Source organism: Tenrec ecaudatus, chromosome 5, assembly GCF_050624435.1.
Source record: "Tenrec ecaudatus isolate mTenEca1 chromosome 5, mTenEca1.hap1, whole genome shotgun sequence".
Lineage (NCBI taxonomy): Eukaryota > Metazoa > Chordata > Mammalia > Afrosoricida > Tenrecidae > Tenrec > Tenrec ecaudatus.
The window spans coordinates 133,027,431-133,054,425 of record NC_134534.1 but is presented as its reverse complement, the minus strand read 5'-3'; the positions used below and the strand labels follow the sequence as shown (position 1 = coordinate 133,054,425).

The 26,995-nt window shown below is 44.5% G+C and overlaps 1 protein-coding gene across 1 annotated transcript in view; it reads right to left on the bottom strand.

Annotated features, from left to right (window-relative positions):
* Nucleotides 1-8,281: 8,281 nt before the first annotated feature.
* EOGT (EGF domain specific O-linked N-acetylglucosamine transferase) overlaps nucleotides 8,282-26,995 on the bottom strand; it is a 50,890-nt gene continuing 32,176 nt past the window's right edge. Inside the window, exons 10-17 of the mRNA XM_075549908.1 lie at nucleotides 25,872-25,964; nucleotides 24,858-24,929; nucleotides 24,625-24,711; nucleotides 23,752-23,820; nucleotides 19,495-19,556; nucleotides 12,084-12,203; nucleotides 10,160-10,262; nucleotides 8,282-9,391 (exon numbers count right to left, since the gene is read on the bottom strand). Of these exons, the coding sequence (XP_075406023.1) occupies nucleotides 9,245-9,391; nucleotides 10,160-10,262; nucleotides 12,084-12,203; nucleotides 19,495-19,556; nucleotides 23,752-23,820; nucleotides 24,625-24,711; nucleotides 24,858-24,929; nucleotides 25,872-25,964 (753 nt within the window). The 3' untranslated portion in view covers nucleotides 8,282-9,244. The remainder of the gene's footprint in view (nucleotides 9,392-10,159; nucleotides 10,263-12,083; nucleotides 12,204-19,494; nucleotides 19,557-23,751; nucleotides 23,821-24,624; nucleotides 24,712-24,857; nucleotides 24,930-25,871; nucleotides 25,965-26,995) is intronic.

Sequence of the window (26,995 nt, the reverse complement as noted above, 5' to 3'; positions counted from 1 at the left end):
GGAGAAACCGCTCCCTTGAAAAGAGGACGGCCCTCAAGAGTGGTGGCTGCGACAATGGGCTCAGACGTGGCAACCACGGTGAGGTGGTGCAGGACCTGACGGCGTTTCCTTCCGTTGTGCATGCGTCAGCATCCACCCACAGCACCTAGCCCCAACAAGCACAGGGGAGCCCAGTTCTCTCACGCACCCAGGCCTCCATGAATCAGTGTGGACTCGCAACAACGGGGCTTTTGCTCACTAGCTCTCCAAAAGGCATGCTTGTTACTTCTTAGGACTTCCGCTTTCAAGGAAAAACTCTGCTCAGGGTTTGTTCTGGTTCTCAGTGCTGTTCTGATAACAGCAGTTGTGTACATGAAAATTTAAAAGGCCAGTACAAAACAAATTCCTACGTAAGAAGAATTAAGCTAAGCTGATCCCAAGGGCTCAACAAAAAGTAAATGTCTAGAAAAGAATGACGGCAGCATATGTACAAATGTGTCTGACACAATGGATACATGGATTGTAGCAAGAGCTGTAAGAGCCTCCAATAAAATGATCTTTTTAAAAAATTAACAAGCGAATATACTAGTTGTAGATCCTACAATAGAGTTCGCTTCCAACCAGATTCCCCTGTACGTCAGTAACATAAAGGGGGGGTGTCGCTAGAAATTCTCTTCCCTGGGCAGGTGCTTTTTGCAGGAAATGTAATCGAGAGATATTATACATGAGTCAGGGACTGGCTTAATCTAAGAAATTACACACTTAAGTCTGAAACTCATCCTCGGTTATTTTCCCACATTCCCTTGAGCCAGGAATGAAACAAATCCATCATGCACAGACTGTCTCTCAGGTGCCTGGAATCCATAATGGGGCAACAGACCACAAGGGGATCATTGGAAGAGTTTGGCTGCCACCTAGTGTCCATACTGTGCATTACTGCCCAGAGCAAGATTGCAGTAAGCGCCTGAGGTCGTAAAATCCTTCAACACGTTCCAATGAGCTGAAAGAGAAGAAAGCATTTTGTGTTCTGGTGAAATGCATCAGCTGCGACTGGAGGTCAGTGGGTTTGGTTTGGGTTTGGGTTTGGGCAATGTCACTTGGTTTGGAGTAGTTTATTTTAATCAAATGGCTTCATTAGGGCAAGTATGCCTGAGACGATTTAGACTCTTAAACTGAGACTCAGACTCCTAGTTTAGAAATAGCAAGCATTTTCCAAATTCTCCACTCTTTTTCCAAGAATACTTTGGCAACTTCAAGAAGGGATCTTACTACAAGACTAACTCCCCATTCTACATTTGAGCCCTGTTGGTTTACTGAGTTCACAGCTGGACTGCTAACCACAATGTCGGTGGTTCTAAACCACCAGCTGCTCCACATAAAGATTTCTATTCCTGTAAAGATTCAGTTCCCGAAACCCACAGGGGTAGTTCGATGAGTCAGAATCCATTCGATGGTAGGGGGTAAGAATTTGTATTTTTGCTGATTTCACACTTTTTAATATTGCAATTACCTGCCTAGGAATCCCTGGGTGGAGTAAAAAGTTAATGCAGTTGGCTAGTGACTGAAAGGTTCACTGTGCACGTCCACCTGCTGAAGAAAGGCCTGGCGATCTAATTCTGAAAGACGAGGTATTGAACACCCAGTGGAGCCCAGTTCTATCCTGACACACATGATGCCAAAGTCAATTTGACAGCAACTGGTTTCCCTGCGTAACCGAGCCTCCTCGCAAAGAAAGCCCTGGGTCATAGCCGTCTCCTATGCACTAGCTGTGTTGCCTTGAGTACGTTCCCTCCTGTCTCCGCTTTCTGCTCAAACCTCGTCAAGGTTTTTACATTTTTATTGATTTTTAAAATCATTTTATTGGGGGCTCTTAAAGCTGCGTTCTTTTTTTTTTTCATTTTGAAAAGGTGGTGTTGGGTGGCAAAGAAAACAAAATTTAATAATAAATGACGGAGATTGTCCATGGCCTAGAAAGTCTACTCTGTTTGCAACCTTGTCCTTTACAGGGAAAGTATGCAGACCCTTGCCCTCCTTGCCTACCGAGGGAGTGGGGGGGCAGGTGAGGAGAGTGCTCCTTCAAGCACTTCTGACCACCCTGTGCGAAGCTCTCTTCTTACACTGGCTTCTAGAAGAGACTTGCCACATGCTTCCTGTCCCCCCGTCTTTTGAGGGTTCTGCGTAGCTTACACCAGGTCATTTTGTAATGAGCCTGAGACGCTGGGCAGGCGAGTAGGTTCCAAGAGAACAAATCCCTGCCAGGACCTGGGTCCTGCTCACTACCCATGGTCCTGCCCGTTGGTGCAGCCAGGGCCTGCCTGGTTGAGGGTGCTCCCTTCTTAGCTAAGCCTTTACTTCACCAAGCATGTAGTCCTTCTCTAGGAAGGACAACTCCCTCCTCCAAAGGATGTGAGGCCAACTCTTGCTGTCCTTGCTTCCAAGGCGCATTCTGGCTGTCCTTCTCTAAGAAAGATGTGTTCATTGCTCCGGAGCTCACAAGGCTTCCCCTTCCCTTTGTCAGAGCCAGAACCCAAACGCATCCTGTCTTCTGGTTTCCTTGGTTCACTGTCTGGCTCTCCCATGCAGATGCTAAGACGACGCGTTTCTGTTTCCCAGTTCCCTAGGGTTTGTCAGGTAGCCTTCTTCTCCTAGTCTCTCTATGCTTGGGCCTTAAAAACCCAAAAACCCTCTCAACAAAATTGTCGCCACCAGGGCCAGAAAAGACACAAATGTCAGATCAAAGAACTCACATCGAGTACCACACATCTAACGTTTGAGATGCGGGAAAGGTGGGTGGGCGTGTCCTGATGGTTTCCTTCCACTTTGGTTACCTGGTTGAGGCTTAGAAAAGGCTCAATATCCCAACTATCTTGCTGAAACTGTGCTGCCTAAAAACTGTTTTCTCTCCAAGGAGCCAGGAATCCCTGAAGAAATGACCGCTTCTAGGTCGAGGCTAGGGTCAGGGTTACAAGGTGAGCTTGTGCCACAAAGCAGCACTTAGCCAATTACGATGTGCAGCAACTCCATGTGTTACACAGTAGCATCCTTCCAAAGTTGTTAGTTTGCCATAATCTTTATAGAATTAGATCACCAGGCCTTTCTTAAGCAGCACCAGATTTCAAACTGCTAACCTTCAAGTTAGTGTGATCAGGAAGGGATCAGGACGCTATTAAAAACAAAAAGACTTAGGGACCAACCTGAAAGGATTGCTAGTGCCCCCCAAAAAAGGAATTATCTGAATATCGCAACAAATAATTTGACATTTCTAAAACCACTGAAGGCTATGAATGAGCAAATAGTCCATTGCTATTCGTGAGGTTTTCAATGGCAGATGTGGACAGCCTGCTCCGTCTTCCCAGTCTTTCCCATTCTTCCTTCTGTTGTCCACAGGGAGGGAACCAACTGGATTGCATCTACCAACCACGTGAGTTCAGTGTCCCAGAACAGAGGGCTTGGACTGTTGATACCCATCAAACCCTCCCAAGACTCACTTCCTTAGTTTGGAGGTTCAGGGTCAAAATTTCACAGGACTCCCGTTAATTAGTCAAGTAACGTGATGAATGGGGGCTCTACCTTCTACTCCATGGTGTAGTGCTTCGGGTCTTAGAAGCGTGCCGGTGGCCAGATGGTCTCTCTCCACCTGGAGCACAAAGAAGAGTCAGGAATGTGTTGCCGCTTGTTGGGTGGCAGGGAGTCAGCTTTGCCTCGGGACGACCTCAGATACAACAGACTGAAACCTCACAATCTTTGCCACTATGTCAATTCCTCTTGTTGAGTGTCTTCCACTTTTTCACCGACCCTGGACTTCACCAAGGAAGATGTCCTTCTCCAATGTCTGGCCCTTCTGGATAAGATGGCCAAAGGTCATGAGTTAGGACCTGGAGGACATGCGATGTGTAGTAATTGCCTTCAAGAACAACGGTTCCCTTTGCTATGAGGCCAGGACTGGATGGTGCTCAGCTACCATTACTGAACACCTAGGTTACTCTCTAGACCAGTGGTTCTCAAACTTCCTCATGCCGAGACCCTTTAATATAGTTTCTCATGTGGTAATGACCCCAACCCTAAAATTATTTTCATTGCTACTTCATTGTAATTTTACTACTGTTATGAATCGAGTGACCCCTGTGAGTCATTCCACCCCCAAAGGGTCACGACCCTCAGGTTGAGAACAGCTGCTATAGATGAATTCTGATCCAAGGAGGGAGGCAGGGAATGTAGCACCGAATTTTAAATTCTCTAGGACTTCAGATTTCCTGGAGCTATGAGAATAAGTAAGCTCCTGAAACTACTGCCTTGAATTAATATTTAAAACTTAAACCAATAATATGCCCTGAAGTCTCCTTAAAGGCAAGCAACACTTTAGCTAGACAATGTCTAGAGCATTGTCTAGGGCTGGGTCCTCTACAGGAGGAAAAACCATTGTTTGCATTCTATTTTCCCATGAGCTTTTTGAAGTCCCCTTGTGGTTATAGATTTATTTCAAGGAAATGGCTTATGCACTTATAGAGGCTGAGAAATCACAAAACCTGCAGGGCAGACAGCAGGCTGCTGGCTCAAGTCCAAAGGACCAGGGGTCAGAGGCGATGAGTCAGATACAGAATTGAGCAGGGGCCACCTTTGCCAGAATATTCAGTTATATTGTAAGCAGGCCATGTCCCTAAGGAAATGTCCCTTTCAAATGATTGCCTGCTAGCATCAGATCACAACACAGAGGATGCTTCCAGACTATCTGCCAGACCCCTGAGAACCGTGGGTTACCCAAGATGACATATAACCTTAACCAATGCAAGACTCTTAAAAGTCTAGCTTTTGGGGATCAAAGTGAGAGCAAAAATCAAACTATTAAACAGGAACTTGGGTGGGGGGGGATGGTTTGCAGTGAGTTTATGTTCAGGGGAAAGGGAAAAACTCAAAAAAGTGGGAGAATGATTCTACAACTCGATGAACGTAATCGGTCACTGGATTGTACTCGTTCAAACTGTTGACTGTGTTTTGCTGTCTACGTTCCCAGCAAAAGCAAACCCTGTGACTCTTAAGAGCGGGGAGAGCAAAGGAAGCGCCTCGGCGGATCCCCCTGGAGTCCGCTGAGACATCACACTCACACTCTCCCCTTTGAGCATTCCTCACGACAGGGAGAGAGTTGAGTATCCCCCTGCTTTCTAGATATGAACTGTACCTCAGAACCACCCAAGAGCATCATGGCTCAGGGAACTTCTTTTCTCTATAAAAAAGACTGATCAAATGTCTGGTTATAAAGGCAGTGTACTTGGGGGAGGGAGGGGAAAAAAGGAGCTTATATCAAGGGCTCGTTGAAAGATATGTTATGAAAATGATGATGGCAACAGATGTACATGTGTCCTTAATACAATTGATTTTTGGATTGTTCTAAGATCTGTAAGAGCCCCCAAATAACCCTTCAGGGTCAACAATGAGAATACCAGGCGATAAGGGGAAGGTGGAGAGAGAAAGAGGAAATCAATCACAAGGATCAACCTATATGCCCCTCCCAGGGGGATAAACAACAGAAAAGTGGGTGAAGGGCAACAGAGGACAATGTAAGATATGAAAATGATCATCTATAACTTATCAAGGGTCCATGAGGGAAGGAGGATGTGGAAGGGAGGGGGGAAATGAGGAGCTGATATCAAGGGCTCAAGTAGAAAGAAAATGCTTTGAACATGATGATGGCAGCATGTGTACAAATGTGCTTGACACAACAGATGATTGCGTGGATTGTGATGAGATGTAAGAGCCCCCAATAAAAGTAGTTAATTTAAAAAAAATAACAACACATACACAAAGAGGCCCCAATAAAATGATTAATAAAATAAAATAAAGGCAGTGTATTTTCCTAATTCCCATCTCTTCTGCTGGGATGTAAACTCCAGGAGGACAACAATTGGTGTCTCCCATTTCTCTGCTGTGTGTCTGAGCCTCATGCCTGGCACAACAGTAGTTCACTAGTTACTGACCAAAGGAGTAAGTGAATGGGAGAGCCTGGCTGTGGACCAGGAGTTCCGTGGCCTTTAAAGAAGTCCCTGTTTCATGCATAAATTAGAACAATCCTTCATGTGGCTATTTTGTAAGCATTATGCCCCAAACCATTTATAAAAGCAGTACATAATAACATGCTAAAAAATGTACGGTGTAATTTTTAGTTACAGTAAATTCATCACTAATTGGCTTAGATTTTTATAACTAAAAATTCGTACATTGTCCAAAAAGTAAGCAAATAACATTCTGACACACGCACAAAAAAAATGAAAAATTGACATTCACATAAAATATAAAATTTATTCCATTCCAAAGCCATACCAAAATGTACAAATAGTTGAAATACATCCGTTTTACAGACTTAATCAATACAAAGAGAAGTCTTTACACCTAAAAACTTTATGACAATTTGAATACTTTCTTTTGTTCCTATAAAAGGTCTGATGAAAACTAATTCCTTAAGTGTCAAATATATTTGTTTCTCTTAAAATATTTATATTTATTTCATACAAAGATTATTCTCTTTAAATGTGACATATGCAAATATAGTTATTTATCATTTTAAAAAATTGCTGGCAGTTTCTGAAATGCTTGTTATGCTATTGAATGACATTCCCGACATGCTTCTTAAAAGGAGGTCGGAAAAGCCTGAAGAAGTGCTTCTTCCCAGAGTTCCTTCAGACGTCTCTCCCAACACTGATTCAAGGGGGAATGCTGTCTTCACAAACACTTCTTCTGTGAAACACATCCCCAGTGGAAATTCTGGTATTCTGCATGCTGACCAGTAGTAACACCTGCTATTTAAATATTCCAAATATATTATAACTCCCTTTCTTGAGCAATATCGAGATCCTCACCACAGCATTGGCCGCGAGGCTTCCTTGTTACCCACAGTTTAATAAATAGCCCTCAGCTCTAGGAAACAGTTCATGATCTAGGAAAAGGGCACTTGATACTTTAGACTTTGTGGGCCATTTGGCTCCTGCCCAGTATTCTCGTTCTCTCTCTCAACTTAACAACTCAAAAAAGAAACATATATTTATCTTAGTACTGCTGTCATTTGCTATCCCTCTATTTAAAATTTAAAAGCCACTCATCTTTACTCAAATATTAATAACATGTACACTTTGCATTCACAATCTATCCAGTTTGATTTAAAAAAAAAAGAGAGAGAGAGAGAGAGAAATTAAAGTTCACACAACAATCATAAATGGATGCCATCGAAGAATGGGACAGCCTTCCCGAGGCGTCTGCCCTCGCTGGCACTTTCTGATGGCTTGCTTCATTCTTTCTCGGTTTGAATTGGCTCATTCACTGATAGGGTGAAATTATCTTCGTGTGGCTTCTCTGGCTTTGTTACAAAAATCAACATCGAATCCTTTCACACTAACAGAGGTAGCTGATGCACATGTGCAGTTGTGTGCAGTTACAAATATACAACCAACAGATATCTGCATCTGATGGATACATTCAATACACACACTCTCCCCTGCTAAGAAGAAGCCAGTGAGATGATCATCTACAAGGTACACATAGTCCTATAGAACTTGAGGTTCATTGTTATCCTGTGTATTTGTTACATATGATACACGTGGAAATGAAAAATCAAATACATGATTTGGGAATTGTATTATTCAAATACAGACCAATGGAAAACATGGTTTCTTCTGGTTCTTGATTCACATAACATGGAGCTGATTAAAAGGATTCAACAGAGAATTCACCGGAAATGCATCTGGATTCTGATGGTAGAATAAAATCGATGTGCTTGTAACTGGAGGAGCCCTGGTGGTGTAGTGATTATGCGCTGGGTTGCAATCCCCGTGGCTGGCAGTTCAAAACCTCCAGCAGCTCTGCGGGAGAGACTAGACTTTCTAGTCCCCGAAAGAGTTAGTCTCATAAACCCACAGAGGGTCACTGAGGCGGCCTGGCCTCGAGGGCAGTGAGTTTATAACGTGAGCTATAACAAGGTCCATTAGCCTGGACAGAGAACCAAACCACAGTCTTCAAAAAGCGTGTGCTGTGGGTTGCCTCACCAAAAAGACCTGCAGGAGCTCTCGTGCCCGGCGAGCGGGAGACTGAGAAGGAGGTGCAGCCAGAGGCGGCACTAGGACATGGAATGCAAACTGCGTCGGTGACACTCAGGAGGGACCAAAGTGTCCATAAAATTTGTGGGCAGTGTTTCAGCAGAAATGTACTTTTCTGAATCCCTGAAGTTACTTGTAACAAGAAACGCATTTCCGTGAGCCCAGCTTACGTGTTTCAATGTGCCTCCAAGACCCCCCCCACCCCCCCCACCCACCCCCCACCCCCCGTGCTTGACTCTGAACCGTCTTAGGGACTCAGCGCACGTGGCTTCGTCTGCACTTGCAACAACTGGGCGCGCTTGTACATTTTTTTGCTGTTGGTCGAATTCTCTGGCAGTCTAGCTACAATAACAGGGCAATTAGTATTTGTGAAACTGTATTAGTCACTTTTTTAAAAAAATGAAGTAGCAATTAGAGGAAAAAAGAGAAAAAGTTGAACGGTTTCCACTCAGTTATTAATACTGTTGCAACTAACATGATTCAATGTAGAACGATTTTATAAAGTAATTCTGTCGTTAGTATTCATGTAATTGAAAAAGTAAAAATTCACAATTACTCTCACATATTACAGCACGCTTGGGAGGCGGATCATGAGCATCACGAAGGATCTTGTTTGGTCCCATGTGGGAGGCCCAGGGGAAGAGGAGGGTAACAGCGGGGTCACACCAACCCGAAAGAAGCCACCGAGGGCAGTTAGCCCAGAGAGCCCACGACTAGTGTTTAAACTACAAACAGTAAAGTCCCCAGTGCAAAAGTATCATCCTCATAGAGTAACGATACAAAAACCACAAAAACACTTAAAGCAGTGATTCAACATTCCTCATGCCACCACCCTTTCAGACAGTCCCTCATGTGGTGGTGACGCCCCAACCATAAAGTTATTTTCATTGCGACTTCATCACTGTCATTTTGCTGCTGTTATAAAGCGGGCGACCCCTGTGAAAAGGTCGTTCGACCCCCACATAGGGGTCGCGACCCACAAGTTGAGAACCGCTGACTTAAAAACTATAAAACAAGTGTTCTCTTGAGGGTAGGTTTGAGGACAGAAAATGTCATTTTGGGATAGCAAATAACAGGGTAGTTGGGCTGTCTTCTTTACTGATTTCAATGTGAATCCAGGTATGTTAGTGAATCTGGATGTGACTGGTTTAAATACTCTCTTTTTGCAAACGGACTCAACACATTCATAGCTCATCACGCTTGTTCTTAAATGGCCACTTGGGGTGTTGTGACACATGGTCTGCAGCCTGGAGGACAAGGTGCATGAATTCTTCTACATCAAAAGAGTAGTTGGTAAACTTCGGGTGCTCCCCCAGAGTTGGGTGGTGGCCCTAAAAAGCAAATCAGACATACATTTACAAGTAGTGAAGGTCATTAGTACAAAGAGAAGGTCCTTCCATTTTTCCCAAGCACATATTTTCATTTGTGATCTGTCAAACATTAGCAAATGTTTTCCTTCAAGAACCAGGTAATAAGTAAATTGAACTTTGTGAAACATCCAATCTCTGTCACAGATACTCAACTCTGCTGCAGTACAAAGATAGTCAAAGACAACCCATAAAATAACGTGTATGTCCGGGTTCCAATAAAACTTTATTGACAAAACCAGGCAGTGTTTTGGGATAGGCTGATTCCTGAATAGTTCTCAAAAACCAACCAACCAACCCAACCAAATCCATGGCCATCCAGTTGACTTAGACTCATAGCCACCCTCCAGCCACCCTAGGGCTGCCAGGCTATGATCTTCTACGGAGTCGACCGCCACATCTTTCCCACTAAGAGAGGCTGATGGGTTTGAACCACAGACCCTGTGGCTAGCAGCTGAGGAACTAACCCACTCTGCACCACGGTTCTTTTGATAGCTGTTTATAGGCCCCATCTTCACAAGGTTGTCCTATTGCCATTGAAGATACAGAGTTGTTAGTTTTCCTTTCCTGCCCTAAGTTGTTCAACAGAAGCATGAAACCGCACCAGCCCAGGGAAGGAAAAACAGAGTGCCGTGGGATTAAAATGCAATCACGGTTCTTCCTGTGACCCATTCCATCCTTTTAACACCAATTAGAAAGCAAATCAAGGTGAGGGTTGTGGGTGAGCGTTACCTTGTCTTGAGGGAAGACTTTGTCCCGCCGCCGCCAGGTGACATAGTGGACACCTCTCAGCCTGGCCAAGTCTAAGTAGCAGCGCTCGTCTTCGCAGTTGTACCTAAGGGCAGAGGGCGCTCGCACATGAGGCTGCCACCAGACCTGGTGGCAGTCAACAGGTTGGGGAAGTGCACCCTTCAACATACTCACCCAAAGGGACTTGTAAACACAAAATAAGACAGGGCATTATTTTTTTAAACCACCTCAGAACTAGATTCAGAGTAGGGTAAAGAACGGTGAGGCGGCCCATTATCAAAAGGGTTGACTGGCCATGACCTCTGTACTGCCTTACACAGCAAACCTGTGAAACCTGGAAACCACGCAAAGCCAGAAACAGGAAAAGAAAACGCCAACCATTTCCACAGAAATGTGTGCTAAAAAGGTTGCAGGAAACTTGTGAGACTCTGGAAAACAAGGCAGTTCTATCAAGCTCCAGTTCTGACAGGCTTCATGGAAATGTCTCTGTCTGTGACAGATAAGGACCCTGCGGGGCACAAAGAGCTAGCCCTGAGCTGATAAGGAAAATGTTGGTGGTCTAAACCCGCCCAGCAGTGTCACCGAAGGAAAGGTCTGGAGCGCTGCTTCCATAAAGACAACAGCCAGGCCAGCTCCCCGGGGAGTCACACTCAATCTGGCTGCTAGATGTCGGCCCAGAGAGATAAGCAGGTGGCTGTGGCAGAGGAAGCCCATTCAAGACCGCTGAGCCGCTGCATGGAGGGAGCAGAAGCTGAATTCCCAGGTCTAAGCTTTCTCAACTTTTTCCCATCTCTCTTTGAGAAAGACATCAGGAAGAATCCATAATTATCTACCTATTTCTCAGAGATATATACTAGGGCGGGGATACAAAAAGTTCAGTGGGAAAGTTGAATTAATGGATAATGGAATTTTCCCACCAACATTTTGAAGTGAACTGTGTATGTGTATATGTACTCAAATATAAATACAAATATACATGTACAGACATCTCTATATATCACCATTTCTACATAGGTCTATCTATAGAGATGTGTATGTATATATATACATATTTTTATATATTTATAAAGCCCCACATTTCTCTCCATATAGATCTATGTATTATTAACATATCAACATATGTATATATGGTATATATACACACAAGATGTGTATGTGTATATATGTAAATATGTATACATTTATACTCTATAGACATAGGCAATATAGAGATAAATGTGTGTATATATATACTTATATATCTATATCTACACACTCTCTTTCCCTCTCGATCGAGACAGGGGAGGGCGAGATGGTCGAGGTGGTGCCGCGGCTGATGGGCGGCCTGGCTGCTGACTTAAGGCTGGCCGACTGGCAGTCATCACGGTGACTCCAATCAGAGAGGCCCTTGTGACAGAGCAGAATCACCCTGGAGATTAAGCGCACAGTGGGTGGTTTGGAAGAGAGTGACAGTTGGTGAAAACTTTTTCTCAAGAGTCCCCACCACTTAGACACCGAGTCTAATTGTTTTCAAAACCCAATCAGGAGATCAAGCTATTTGGACACAAGGTAACTGCCACTGGTAAGGCAAGGGTGGAAGAGCTGGGGTTCGGAAGGCCACCTCCCCTTAGCGATGGCAGTACCCTGGAAATCCCTGCGTGACGCCACTGCGCATGAGGCAGAGCAACACAACCGGCTGCGCTTCTCTCCGAGGGCAGCTCACTGAGCCCGGGGCCATGCGGGGCAGGCTTTTTTCATAGCCTGTGCGTGGGGAGGGAGCTGAGGACAAAGTCTGCGTCCTGGGTGCACGGCAAGCGGCAGACCTGAAAATGTTGGCACTGCCTCCTGCTTCCCCTCCGTGCCCACGGAGCTGGCTTCCCTGTGACGGAGCATCTCTCGGCCGCGCCAACTAGCCCCGCACACTTACAGTTCAAACACCGCAGCCCAGTCCGGAAGGAAGAGCAGGTGGGTCAGGCCGGCTCCGTGCATCCCGATAAATATGTCCGTGTTGTGGGTGATCCTGAGCTGCTCTAGAAACCCCAGTTCCCTGCAGGGTCGGGTGGGGCGAAAGGGAAAACCACGAGTGAGTCCAGGGTACAGAGAAGGGCTATTTCCTGAGCCTGAGCCACATCCCACCTGAGGACTTTTGTCTAATGTTAGTCAATGCTATTAACTACTTAATTAATATCTGTACATCGTTCCCTACGCCGGCTCACGGTTTTCTTTTATTGTTTTGTGACTGTTACCATTCCAGTCCGGGCAGAAGGCGCCGACTGACCTGTCTGCCTGCCAACGCGGGGCAGCAAGTTCATTCTTCAAGGTCCACAATCGCCCCCCCCCCCCCAGCAGCCTCCTTGTTGCGCCCACCCTACCCCTCCACCAGTGCCACACTTGTTCTGCTGTGCTAATTTCTCAAGGGGACAGACTGCTCAAGGCAGACATTCTTCTTTACTTAATTTTAAAATTAAGTTGAACTATTCTTTGGTATAAAAAGGACTTCCGGGGATACTTCTGGTTTAAGGTTTAAAGCTTTTCCCAGGCAATAAATTTAGGGAACCATGGAGACTCCAAAGCTCCAGAAAGCCCAGAGTTCACCGAATTTGAAATCCTGTTTGGTATTCCCATTCCCCCACCTTTAGATCAGGATTCTTCTATAGAATCTTCTATCAAAATAGTTAATAATGACAGCTCACCTTTAAGAAAAAATTCCCATATTAAAAAAATTTTTTTAATGATCTACCTTCCAAAGAAAACCTCTAACGTGTGTCATGACATTTGTAAAAATAGATGCAACAAAAAGTATGCTAATTGAGGTAGATGAGATATAAAGCAAACTTCTAAGTCTGCTCTCTTTGCAAAGAAAATGGGAAAATGGGAATGCTAAGTATTAAAGAGTATTAAAGTATTAAAATGCTAAGTATTAAAGAGGTGCTATGATATACTAAAACCAAACTTAAAACCAATTCCTTGCCATGACACAAGAATTTTTTTTCTTGATTGCACAAATTTTTTTATTGATTAAAAGAAAACAATTATAATTATTTCATTGTGTATCCAACTTAGGACATGCTCTATTTTTTTCTTTAATTTTTAAAAATCATTTTATTGGGGGTTCATACAACTGTTATCACAATCCATACATCCATCCATTAACACAAGAACTTTTTTTAAAAAGAAGCTTATCCTTGTTCAATTTTAATTTTCCACTTCCATCTGGCTCCACCTAAAATTATCTCAGGAAATGCCAATGGGGCATTCTTCTGCTTTGTTATTGTTAGGTATCATCCACTTGACTCCAACTCAAAAAGGGAACCCATCAGACCAAGGAAAACTGCCCCAACAGGTCTCCTATGCTGCAGTCAACCGGAGCAGAGCACCAGGTCTTTTCCCACAGGGCAGCAAGCAGATTGCAACAGCTGGCTCTTGGGTTGCAATCCACACTTGCCCATGGCACCACCAGAGACATGCTAATCCTTAATTTTGTGCTGGTTACAACTATGGGGTGTCTCTTAAGTCCAAAACACAGGAGACGCACAAACTACTCTCAACAGGAAACCAATGCTGAATATAGTTCATGAGACTCAGGCAGGAAAGAAGAGTGAGGTCCGTCAAGTGAGCAGTATCTGGCCCAAAGGATGCTCTTCTCAGAGTCAACAGCCACAGGGGACCAGGGCAGCATCTGCTGCCAAACAGAGCTCTGAGGGGGAAGGAACTGGAATGAAGGACAAACGGAAAGGAGCAGGAGCGGGGAGCGCAGTTACACAGAGGAGACTGCACAAGGATTACGTAAAGTCCTGAATGAGAAACTAAATTGTTTTGTAAAGAGTCGCCCACACCATCATTAAAAATAGAAACTAAAATGCTGAGATAAGGAAATCACTTTAACACTTTGGAGTTCAGTTTCATCTTAATTCACCTAAAGTAAAGAAAAACAACCAAAATTATTTTGAACCCAAGAATGAAATAATAAATGCAAACCCATCACCATCACGTCAATTCCAACTCAGAGCAGCTCTACAGGACAGAGCAGAACTGCTCCTTCGGGTTCCCAAGCCCGGAAACCTTTCCAGGAGCACACAGCCTCATCTCTCTCCCACCGGGCGCTGGTGGGTTTGAACACTGCTCATGTGGTTAGTAGCCCAAGGCCTACTCCACAGGGCCACCATGGCTCTAAGAAGGGTAGGTTAATTGTCCCCAAATCAGGTACTTTTCTTTATAAAACTTCCTTCCCCAATATGACCAACATTTCACACCCATAAAGAAAAGAAGACGGCAGTGGAAGGCAGGTATCTTACATCAGGTACTGTGACTCGGTAGTCCAGAAATGAGGACTATGTGCAAAAGGACGGCCATTTGGCCGGGTGACTATGCCCCTGAAGGATCCAGGTTTAGGGCAACATTAGCCTTCATGAATCTCCCTACTGTTGGCAATATAAGAACAGACTGTCTTTCTTCATCTGGGAAACCCATACGGGTCAGAGTAGAACTGCTCCACGGGGGTTTCTAGGCTGATTGTGCCGAAGTTGACTATCAGACAGACTTCCTTCTGGGGCTCCCCTTGGTGGGCCCAAACCTCCAACCTTTCAGTAAGCAGTTATGACAGTTAGGTTTTTTTGTGCCACAAGGCACCCGTATGAAGATATAGGTGGAGTTTAGCCTGTCAATGAGGTTGCAGCTTGATGGCCTCTTTTGAAGATTCATCCAAGATAAATGGTTGAGAGGCTGTCCCCTTCCTCTTTTCCCTAGTGGCTGGACCAGTGCACTGCCCTGCCTCTACACGTGTACTGTGCTCCCTGTGGGCCAAGCCAACCCATGGACTATACTGGACAGTGCTGGAGCGTACTGTTCCGTGCCTTTCCAAGCCACAGTGCCGTCCCATGTTGCCGTGTCTGCTGCTTCGCTACACTGAGCTACTGGCCTCTGCTAGGCCTCCACATCTCATCTTCCTACTGGCTGCTACCCTGGCCTTAGCCTTGGACTAGCAGCCAGCGTGAATTAGAAGGATCTTCAGTAAATTGACTGTCCTATGATATAGGCAGTTAGACTGAGCTTTCTGTATTGCTTTGTGGACTCATTTGCTCTTGTAAATTTGCTACAGAAACCTGTCCTTTTCTTTCTGTATCTATAATCATAAGTGTCCTGGTTTGGGTTCTCCAGAGAACCCTGCCTAACGCACCAGCAGAGCAAGTTACCCGCGGGAAACCCCCAGGGACTCCAGGAAAGTCCTATGTATGTACCCTTAAAACAAGGGAAGCAAACTCAGGGGTGCTCTCCCAACCCTCAGGCAGATGCCGCCCCCTGCACAGCACCCACATTTATTCACATTGCAACCAGCGGTATCCCCAAAGCACAATGTAGCTTATAAACTGTGAATAGTCTTGCCAACTTAACAGGACTGTTGATAGAGGGAAATGAGATAGCACGTAATGGTAGGTCTCAATCAGTGATAGCTAGTTTTATGCTTGCTATTCACGGGCACGCAGCATCTGAAATCCTCAAGACAAGAGCCTGTCATCCTCACCTTGGGACCCAAATGCTAAGCACGGGGAATATCTCAGGGCCAGTGCCCAATGAAGAGTTGTTGTATAAATGAACTAATTTGTGATGAATGAGGTACAAATCCAAGGCCTATGTTATGTTCTCTGTGATGCCTTTAGTACTGTCTGTATTAGTAAGGGATGATTCAAAATGAGCAGAAACAACTGCAAACATCCATTAATAACAGGAACATGGAAAGCATGATGTGTGAATCAGGGAAATCAGACGCCAACAAAAATGGAATGAAATGCATGGATTGCTATTGTGGGCAGTGAGCTGCAATGGACTGGCATTGGCCATGCTGAGTCAGACAGTCACATGGTTCACTACTCCAGGAATGATCAATTCAAGAGGAATGACATCACATTCATTATCAAAAAGATCCTAAGGTACAATGCTATCGGTGATAAGACAGTATCTGCAGGCCGACAAGGAAGTTCAGTTAATACAACTATTATTTACATTTATGCACCAACCACTACCAAAGCTATTGGTGAAAAAAAATTGAAGAATTCTACCAATTTTTTCAGTCTGAAATTGGTCAAAGAAGGAATCAAGATGCATTGATTACTACTGGGAATAAGAATAAAAGAGTTGGAAACTTTCATCAGTTATTGGAAAATATGGCCTTGGTGATAGAAACAAAGACGAAGATCACGTGATAGAATTTTACAGGATCAACAGACTTCTTCAAGGCAAACATCTTTTTCCAACAACACAAACAGCAACTCTCCAGGTGGACCTCGCCGCACTGCAGACACAGTTTAAAAATCGACGACATCTGTGGGAAGAGACCATGGAGGAGCCAACAGCATCCGGCCGAGTGAGAGCAGGGGCAGACTGTGCACTCGGGCTGAAGTTGGAGGACATCAAATAAGTCCACACACAACCATGAGTCTACCCACCTGAGTGTAGGGCACATCTCAAGAAAATGGGAAGCATTCACTAATCTGTGCCCCCAAAATTGGAAAGAGCTCCCTATGTGTGCCCAGTTCAAAGAAAGGTGACCCAACAGAAGACAGCAATTATCAAATAGTATCGCTATCAAGTATGATTTGTTGGAGATCATTTAAAAGTGACTACAACAGTACATCAACAGGAAGCTGCCAGAAATTAAAGTTAGATTCAGAAGAGAACGTACAACAGTGATCTCATACTGACATCCGATGGGTCTTCGCGAAAGGCAGATAATATCAGAAAGATGTTTACATGGGTAATGACTATACAAGGGCAATTGACTGTGTGGATCATAAGCAACTATGCAGGGCATTACAAAGAACAAGAATTCCAGAAGACCACTGTACCCCTGCAGAAACTGTACTTGGACCAAGAGGCAACAACAGAATACTCACTGCACAAGAGTCTATCCTTTCAATACTGATTATCTATTCAATCTGTATCCGGAGTAAACATTCTGTGAAGCTGGACGATATGAAAAAGGGAGAATGTGGCCTGAGAATTGGAGGAAGGCTTAGTAACAACCTCTGACAGCAGATGATACAACCTTATTTGCTGAAAATGAGGAGGACTTAAAGCACTTGCTGATTAAGCTCAAGGACTGCAATCTTCGGTCTGGATTACAACTCAGTGTAAACAAAACCGAAATCCTCACAATTGGACCAACAGACAATACCAAGAGATAAATGACTGAAGTTGTCAAGAACTTAATTTTACTTGGCTCTACAATCAATGCTCATGGAAGCAGCAGTCGGGAACTCAGAGGATGAACCTCCACTGGGCAAACCGGCGGCACAAGACCTCTTTCGAATGTTGACTAGCAAAGAGCTCATCTGAGGAATAAGTACACCTGACCACATCATGATATGCTCAGTGGCCTCAAATGGATGTGAAAGAAGAACGAATGCATTTGAACTGTGTTGCTGGCAAAGAAAATGGAAAGTTCCGTGGACTGCCAACAGAATAGATTCGGGCTGTCTTGGAAGAGTCCAGTAAGAATTTTCCTTAGGAAAAAAATAAAGACTTTTCCTTAGGAGGCAGGATGGCCAGACTTGGTCTCACATACTCTGGAAGGAACCAGCCCCTGGAAGAAGACATCTTGCTTGGTAAAGCAGAGGGTGGGTGGGAGAGAGGGAGACCCTCAGTGAGAATGGAATGACAGAGTGGCTGCACCACAGTAACAACCGTGAGGATGTCACAGGGCCGCCTGTCGCAGACTTATGCACCCAGAATCACTGGAGGTCAGGACCAATCCGACAGCACCAGACATCCTTAGTAGATAACCATATGCCGGCATACTTATACCTATTGACTTATTGTCTGTCATGTTAAATTTTGGGAACAAGAGACTATAAATGCCAGTGGGCCAAGAAAACCCATGGTTATCATGCATTCTGACTTGTAGTGACCCCTTTCGACAAGGTGGCCCTACTCATGGGGCTTCTGAGGTTGCCTCCTTTACAGAAGCAGGTGGTCACACCATTCCCCACATGGAGAAGCTGGGGGCTTAGTCCCACATTTCACTCACAGCCCAGCCTTCACCCCTGCAGCACAGGGGCTCCTGCTGAGTGAAGTGGCCGGGCAGCCAGGTTCACTTCTCCACTGGCCCTTTCCTATGCTGCTTGCTTTTCACCCAGACACATATCCTGCTTCTTGCCGTGACTGCTTCTAAGTCAGCATAAATAACCCAACACTGGGGTTAGGTATAGGTCATCTAAATTTTGTATTTGTGTCAGGAGTAAATGAGAAATGTAAATGCTTAAAATATTGAAGAGTTCATATAATTTCCCTGTCTTTCAACTGTTGCCATGTTTATAATTTTAGGCCAAAAGTTTAAAGGTGGCAGCTGGCTGAGCCAATTAGCCTGCCGTTGTCTGAGGTGCCATTGAGCCGGTTGACTTGCGGAAACACCACGGAGCACAGAACGAAACGCCGCCGCCTGCGTCGTACCTACAATTTTTGTTTTGCTTGAACCCACCACGACAGCCACTGTGTTGATTCATCTCAGTAAAGGTCTTCTTCAATTTTACCCACAACATAGTAGGTCTACAGCATATATTTTTTTTCAAATTCCACATTAGTTGCTAACTTTTAAAAATTCATAAATTTCACAAATAAATAAACCCGAATGCATCATTTCTTCTTGAAACACACGGAGTCTCAGTATCAGCTGGAGAGCAACTGTCCCTGTCCCTGGGGTCCTGACCACTACGCCAACCAGTGTGTCTGACAGGGTCCCACCCCAATAGAGCCCACCACCCACTTCTCAGAAGAATAACTCAGTGTACCCCTAGCAATTAAAAACTTTTGTAATCTAGTCCATAAACATGGATAAAATGTGGCAATCTGCTTTTTCAACCCCTCTAGATTATTCCAGGACCCCAGAGGGTGGCATCACCCACTTTGGAAAACTTGCTTTAGGTCTATATAGTGCCAAGAGGCCCCTTTATAAATAAGGTGGGTTTTTTTGGGGGTGGGGTGGGGAGGAGTTTGGGGGCAGGTTTGCAGTAAGGTTGGGAAGATGATGTCAAGGAGCACAGGAAAAATGTTTGGAAATTGATTGCGGTAGCAATTGTACAATAATACTTCTTGACATGATTGAACTATAAAATGATATATGTATTAACTCCAAATTAATAATTTTAAAATAAAATAATGATGCACAAAGGAGGAAAATGCTCTGAAATTGATTGTAGTGATGAACATACAACTCTCATTAATATAATTGAATTATGGAAACGTATGATAAATTAATTATATGCCAATTTAATTTATGTTAAAGGAGAAACCGTTCTTTCTATCCCCATAAAGGCGTCCCAGCAGCAAAAAGGCTATGTACTTACTTGTATTTGTAATCCACGATCTGGACTTCAAATGTGGACACCGTTTTCAGTGCATTTACAAGCTGAAAGTGGAGGGTATGGGAGGGGGACAAAGAGAGAAACATTCAGTGTACAGATGTGCTTTGTGCAATTGATGTATGTATATGTATGGATTGTGATGGGAATTGTATGAGCCCCTAATAAAATGTTAAAAAAAAGAGAGAAACATTCAGAACTTCTTTTGCTTTTTTCTCTTGTTTTACTTTCCCTTATAGATTCTGGTGTTAAAACATTATATGCCCCATATCAAATCTCCCCCTTTCTTAATACCCTGAGGTCGACTGTTCAACTTTCATTGAGCTCAAACCCAGGTTCCGCACCACCCACGGGACCTATAACGTCACCTCTGTCGAGTCCCACCTCACTGGGCGGTTAGGGTTTAGAGACCAGTGTTTGGCCCGGAAGCACAGTCATTGTGAGCTGTTTGTTATTACTGGTTATTCCATCTACCTTCAATGTACATTTATGGGGACCGCTGGTGTCCCAGGCAGTGCATTAAGAGCTTTCTTCCCATCTGTGGGCTCATTTCTGACAAAACTCTAGCCTCTAATCCTGACCTTTAGAAAATACTAAATCCAGAAGGCAAAAAAAAAAAAAAAAAAACCCTTTTAACAAACAGAAAATTTCTAAGCACCATTCAACTGAAATAAAATTAAAACTCCACGTCAGAGCCATGTACATCCCTCATAATTAGATCAGGTTGAGCTGCTAACCACAAGGTCAGCAGTTCACATCCACCAGTCACTCCAAGGAAAAAAGATGAGGCTACTGCTTCCATAAAGATGCACCGCTTCCAGCAACAATGAGAAATACAGCTTTCCTCTAGTTCCTAAATGCTTCCTAACCACCCCACCCCCCAACACTATCATGATCCCAAGTCTACCTTACAAATCGGGTTAGACCAGAGGATGTACACTGGTACAGATAGGAACTGGAAACACAGGGGATCCAGGACGGATGATCCCTTCAGGACCAGTGGTGAGAGTGGCGATACCGGGAGGGTGAAAGGAGGGTAGAGTGGAAAGGGGGAACCGATTACAAGGATCTACATATAACCTCCTCCCTGGGAGACGGACAACAGAGAAGTGGGTGAAGGGAGATGTCAGACAGTGTAAGATATGAAAAAATAATAATAATTTATAAATTATTAAGGGTTCATGAGGAATAGGTGAGTGGGAAGGGAGGGGGGAAATAAGTTAAATACCATCGGCTTAAGTGGTGAGCAAATGTTTTGAGAATGATGAGGGCAATGAATGTACAAATGTGCTTACTCAATTGATGTATGTATTGATTGTGATAAGAGCTGTATGAGCCCCCAATACAATGATTTTTTAAAAGTTTTAAAAAGAAGTACAGAGTCAGAAAAAACAGAGAGCAGCAGCTCTCAATCTGTGGGTCACGACCCCTTTACGGGTCGAATGACCCTTTCACAGGGGTCGCCCGATTCTTATCAGTAGCAAAAGTACAGTGATGAAGACGCAATGAAAATGATGTTATGGCTGGGGCGTCACCACAACATGAGGAACTGTTAGAAAGGGCTGTGATTAAGAAGGTTGAGAACCACTGCTCCAGAGGGCTGCTATGAATTAGGATCAATTCACTGGCAGCGGGTTTCGGTTTGGGTTTTCTGGACCCCAACCCTGTTGCATCTCTGCTGTTCTCAGGTGCCACCAAGTCAAACCTGCCTCATAGCAACCATGACATGGCAAAAGTGCTTACGGGCTTTCTGGAAACAGATCACCAGGGTTCTCTCCCACAGAGCCTTGGGGGAGCTTGAACAGCCTACCTTCCATTTAGCAGCTGAGAACTACTAGGCTGTGCCATGCTGCCCTGTGGCACTCGCTGGACTGCTTCAGGAGCAGCTTCAACAAGCTGCATTTACTGTGCCCCAGAACTGTACCTGCCACCTCTTGGCGCTTTAAGTATTCGCCACCTAATTTTCATAAAATCACACCAAGTAGGTACCATAATGATTATGCTCGTCTTATAAAAGAGGACACAGAGAATTAGTTAAGTAACTCTTTTAGGGTCTCTCACATACTAAGTGGCAGAGCCAAAATTAAATCCCAGCCATCTGCCCTCAGAACCTGTCTTTACCCAATGCACTCCACTCTCCCACTTATAAAATGCGATAAGCAATGGTCAAAACCCAACTCCTACCGCTCTGCTGAGCACAGAGACAGGAAATCTCATTCTCTCTAAGCAATCCCCACAATCTTCTGAGAAACAGGGAGACTCGAAGGTTGGCATTCCGATGTCCAAGACAGTTAATCCGATGACATGAACCTGGTTCTTTTCTTTTTTTAAATTATAGCTATATCTATTTTTAATATCACAAAGCTCAGGGCTGTTTTCTTTTAATTAGGGGAGTTTCGATTTTTCCCAATATGCTGTTTCTTTTAAAAAAACAGTTGTATTTTTAACTGACATGTGATCCACATATCATACAATTCAGTATTTCAATCATATTAAGAGTTGTGCAATCATCAACACAATGCATTTTAGAACAATTTCTTCTTTCTTGTACTTATTATTAGCTCCCCATCCCCCACCTCCCAAACTCCCCTACGGTACCACTAAGAAACCATTAATCTAGTTACTGTCTCTACAGATTTACCTATTTGAAATGTGCCCACCTAGAAAGGAACACTTGCCCCTGAGAAGCATGCTCTTTTGGAGGATTTTCAGTCCAGCCATTAAGGGGTGCTCAGATTCTGGGGTCACTGTGTATTTACCCTGAGCAGCCCATGGCTAGGTACGAGCAACTTGGCCTTGCTTCTATGTCTTGGAGACCATGAAATTAGCCCATCCACATGGAGTCCACCCATCTGTCACACTTCAGCCCCTGCCTACCACTGTAATATAATGTTACTCTGTCCTGGAGTACAATCGCTAAGTACACAGCTGTAACTGCAGGGTTGGCGGATCGAACCCACCCAGTGGCTCAGTGAGGCAAAGCCCAGGCAATCTGCTCCGGCCAAGACAACAGCCAAGGAAACCCTACAGGGCACTTGTTGTGTCACACCGGTCACTGAATCAAAATCACTTGGCAGCACCTCACAGCAAAAGACACCTGCCTGTCTTTACCCTAAAACCACACCTGGTATTTTTTGTCTTTTTTCCACCTGGTATTTTTAATGATAAAGCACTCTCCCCTCTAGCCTACAAACACTGAGAGCAGGGCTTATTCTGTGAGGACAGCCTTATTCTGTGCTACACCCCCAGGGCCTAGAGTGGGGCCAAGCAGAGAAAGGACAGCCAGGGTGGGCTCACTGAAGTGAAGACAGTTTATTCCACGCTGGAACGTGAACTAACTAACGTAGTTGCAGTTAGGTTAAAATTTAGCAGCTCATCATTTTTCCTCCTATGACCCATTTTAAGTTTGTTCTAGTATTTGTGTTTTTGTTTTGGGTTGGGTTTTTGCATGTTTTCCTTTACATGAAACCCTGGATAGGTAAATCTGCAGAGACAGTGACGGGACTCAAGGTTTCCTAGGGTTCGGACAAGGGTCCCTGGAGGCTTAATGGTTATGAGTAGGGCTAAAACGCACCAGTCCAGCAGTTTGAAACCACCAGCCCCTCCTCGGGACAAAGACAAGGCGTTAACTCAATGGCCTGATTTTCTCAGGGAGAGGGGGGAAATTGAGAGGTAATAATACGGAGTACAAGAGAGAAGAAAATGTACTGAAAATGATTATGTCTTTCTAATATAATATGCTTAAATGAATTGTAGGATATACAGACTACATGTCAATAAAACTCTTAAATCTTTAAAAATGTAATAGTTGGTGAGTTGGGAAGCCTAAGACAGGAACAATTGCTAAGACACACAGTCGCTTGCACTCACAGTTCTGCCACACGCCACCATGCACTCAACCACTACCTCCCCCACACCCACACACAAAATTCCTCTCCTGTGGTGGCCGCAGGTGATTTGGAAGGAGAATTTTTGGGGAGGGCAGGACTCTGGGTCAGTTCCTGCCTCTGTCTCCCCTGAGTTGGTACAGAGGAAGATTTACAGTAAGGATGATGTGGTTTGGGCTATGGGTTCTTTGCTGATTTCCACTAGAGATCTAAAACCAACAAATGAACTGCGCATTCATTGTCCATCAAACTTTTCTAAACATTTCAAATAAAGCTCCTAATAGAACATAAAAAAAAGAAACACGGCAACCTTGTAAATGCCACATGATATTAAAAATGCGCACCAAACACTCACCTCCTGTTGGTTTAGGATTTTCCGGTACTCTGTACTCCGTGCAAGAACGGCGACTCGGATTTTTCCACCCTGCAATCGAGAGGCAGAGGCAAAATGATACTGTGCTGGCCTGGGCAGTCGGGGGAACATCACAGAGCAACACAGGGATTTCCAGAGAGAGAGCTCAGAAAGGACGTGCTCCCAGGACGGCTGTGTGAAAGCCCATGCGCACGTTAGCCACAGAAGACAAAGCTTCTCTTTAGAAATGGAATGGTGAGTTATTTGACAAGGGGCGTGTTGAGGGATGATGGAGAATTATGGCGAGAGAAAGAGGAGAGAGAAAAAGGGAAAAGAAAGCACAATCTTCCAGTGTCCCTTAGCGGGTCTTTCATCGCTTGTTGATCGCTGAGCCCAGATCCCGGCGGCCCAAGAACACTGAAGGCACCATGCACTGCCAAGAGAACAAACACATCTGTCTCGGAAGCGGTACAGCCAGAGTGCTCTTAGAGACAAGGATAGGGACACTTAGTCCCACATGCGCCGGACATGTTGGCAGGAGAGACCGGTCCCAGGAGAAGGAAGGACGTTGCGCATGGGAGAGCAGCGGGGCAGTGGGAAGAGGAAGGCCCTTGGTAAATGGACTGACACTGTGGCCGCCCCCGGGACTCCCACATGAGAAGCACTGGGAACGTGGCCCCGGACCAGACCGTGGCCCCGCCGTTGTACGTAGGGGTGCTATGAGTTGGAACCCACTCGACGGCACCTAGGGCAACCTCGTCAGATATGGTAAGACAGGAAACTGTGTCCCCGTTCTTTTGTTTGGGCAGAGGTTTGATTGATTTTTACTGGCACTGAAAGTCACGCCCCCCTCAGGACGTAGAATGCATGCATTACCTGGGGTCCATCCTGTGTGATGTTCAGTCTGTGTAACACGTGCTGGGAGAATGCCCTAAACAACCCAGTATTCCGACAGCCTGATATCTAGAACAGAAGCCACAGGTCACCTTAGAGTAAAAAGTTCTTCATCGCTAGTTAAGACATTCCTGGGTCACAAGCAAATGTCATCTTAAAACCCGTCCAGAATAAATTGGACAAATACAAACGCTGACCACAGGCCAGATGCTTACCAGAGGGGTATTGTAGAACAGGCCGTACCTCATGCGGGGGAGTAACGAAAAGATGGCTTCTTTAAAGCACACCTAAGAATGGAGGCATTTGACAAGATTAGGGAAGACCTTGCAGTCGCCACACCAAAATAGCACCTACAAGGACGGAGAGCAGTGATCAATGAATCTCCAGTTTGCATTGAGATATTTGAATAGCCAATCATTTCACTCAAGGAGAAAGAATTTCCTGTGCTAGGAGGAACTAGGAAAAGAGTTTCTAAAAGTACAGGCATAATAAAAGTGAGGATGTGAGCTATAAAAAAGGAGACAAAGAAGCCAGAAATCAATAGTAATGACTAAGGCAGACATCTGCTAAATACCGTGTAATCTTGCTTGTCAAATTCAATTCACTCCAAAGTCATGCTCAAACACCGAAAAGTTTGAGAACTTATTTTTCCCATAAGAAACCGTGGAAAACCATGTAATTGGTTGCAAGGTCCAAAAATTACACTCGTAAATTCATTTTTCTAGGATTTTTACACAAAGTTAACAGTTTGTGGAAATGCCCCCTAAAGCAACTAAGCACAATACAGACAGTACAGTAAATGTTAAAACACAATACAGTAAATAAAAGTAGAATTGACATTTTACACAAATAAAGCACACACTAAAAAGTCCACAGACGGATGTTTTAAAGCACTAACACAAACGCACTATGACGTCTGAGCGAGAGCGGTGCTTACGCTGAAGCACCGTCCCTTTGTGTCCGAAGCGAGACCTGACTTGGGACTCATTTTCAGCACGTACACTTCTGTCCAGGTCACATTTTTGGTTGGACCACAGAGCGAAGTTAGAAACACAGGGTAGATTTGTTTTTCGAAACACCGGGTAGATTTGTTTTTTTGAATTTTGCTGTTCCAGTAGTGGAAAATTCTAGATTGAAGCTGTTCTACAACTGAGGGATCGCGGAGTTTAAAGAGTGAGCCATTTGCACATGACAACATTTACAGATTATTTTGGTAAAGCTTGCAGTACCCTCTTAGAGTCGTACGTTTTCAAATGTATAATGTCATAGTCAGTGAATGCCTTCCACGTGTCAGAGAACAGGTCACCGTATCCATAGGAACTCTGCAGACAGAACGAGAGAGAAAGTCAGAGCAGTGGACTATTACCAGGCTTTTCCTAGATGGAACACAATGCCTGAATTAGCTTGTCAGGGTTAAGAACTAATCACCCTAAACCAGATGTTTTAGGCTGGGTCTTCTAGAGAAGCAAACCAGACATGCTTCTATGTATACGGAAAGAGATTTATATCAAGAAATAGCTCACACAGTTGCAGAAGTGGGTAAGTCCAGCCCGGTTCAAGTCTGAGGGTCAGATCAGATGTGAGCTGAAGGTTTCTCTTGACTCCGGTAGCTGCAGGGCCTGATGAACAGGAAGCAGGAAGCTGAAGCAGGAAGACCACAAGCTGGTGGATGCAGAGCTCAAGGAATGGGAAGCCAGCCAAATGGATCCAAAGTCAGCAGTCAGCTGATGGCCCCTGTGGTAGTTACATAATCTCATGTCAACTTTTGAAGGGGTGGAGTCTGACCTGTCAATCAGGTAGCACATTGATGACCTCATTTAGAGGCGCTACAGAGATAAATAGCTCACCGAAGGCCAGATACACTCTCCCAGCGAGAGACACTTCCTGTTGACAAGACATATGGAGCTACACAAGAGCCCTGATGCTGGAGGAGTCACGTGGACACCCATGCCAGCTGGACATGCTTCTACTGCCACTGGATCCACAAGACTTTGCACCCACTGGCCTGTGATCTTCCTGCATTCAGCATTATTGCATGGCAACATGAGTCTGAAGAAAAAAATTATAGACTGGTATCAGACATATGGGCTAATATTGGACTTATGAATTTGATCTGGACTGGGCTGGGATGTTTTCTTAATATTCAATTGCTTTTGTATATAAAACTCTTTCTCATACACATATGAATGTCTATGAATTTGTTTCTCTAGTCAACCCGCACTGACACAGCTCCTGGGATGTGCAGGCGATATAACAGTAGGTTGCCCAACCAGGTACAGGATCCAAATCCAGTAGGATAAGTCTGCTAGATTCCACACACTGTCACTTTACCTAAAGAGTAGGCTACAACCTG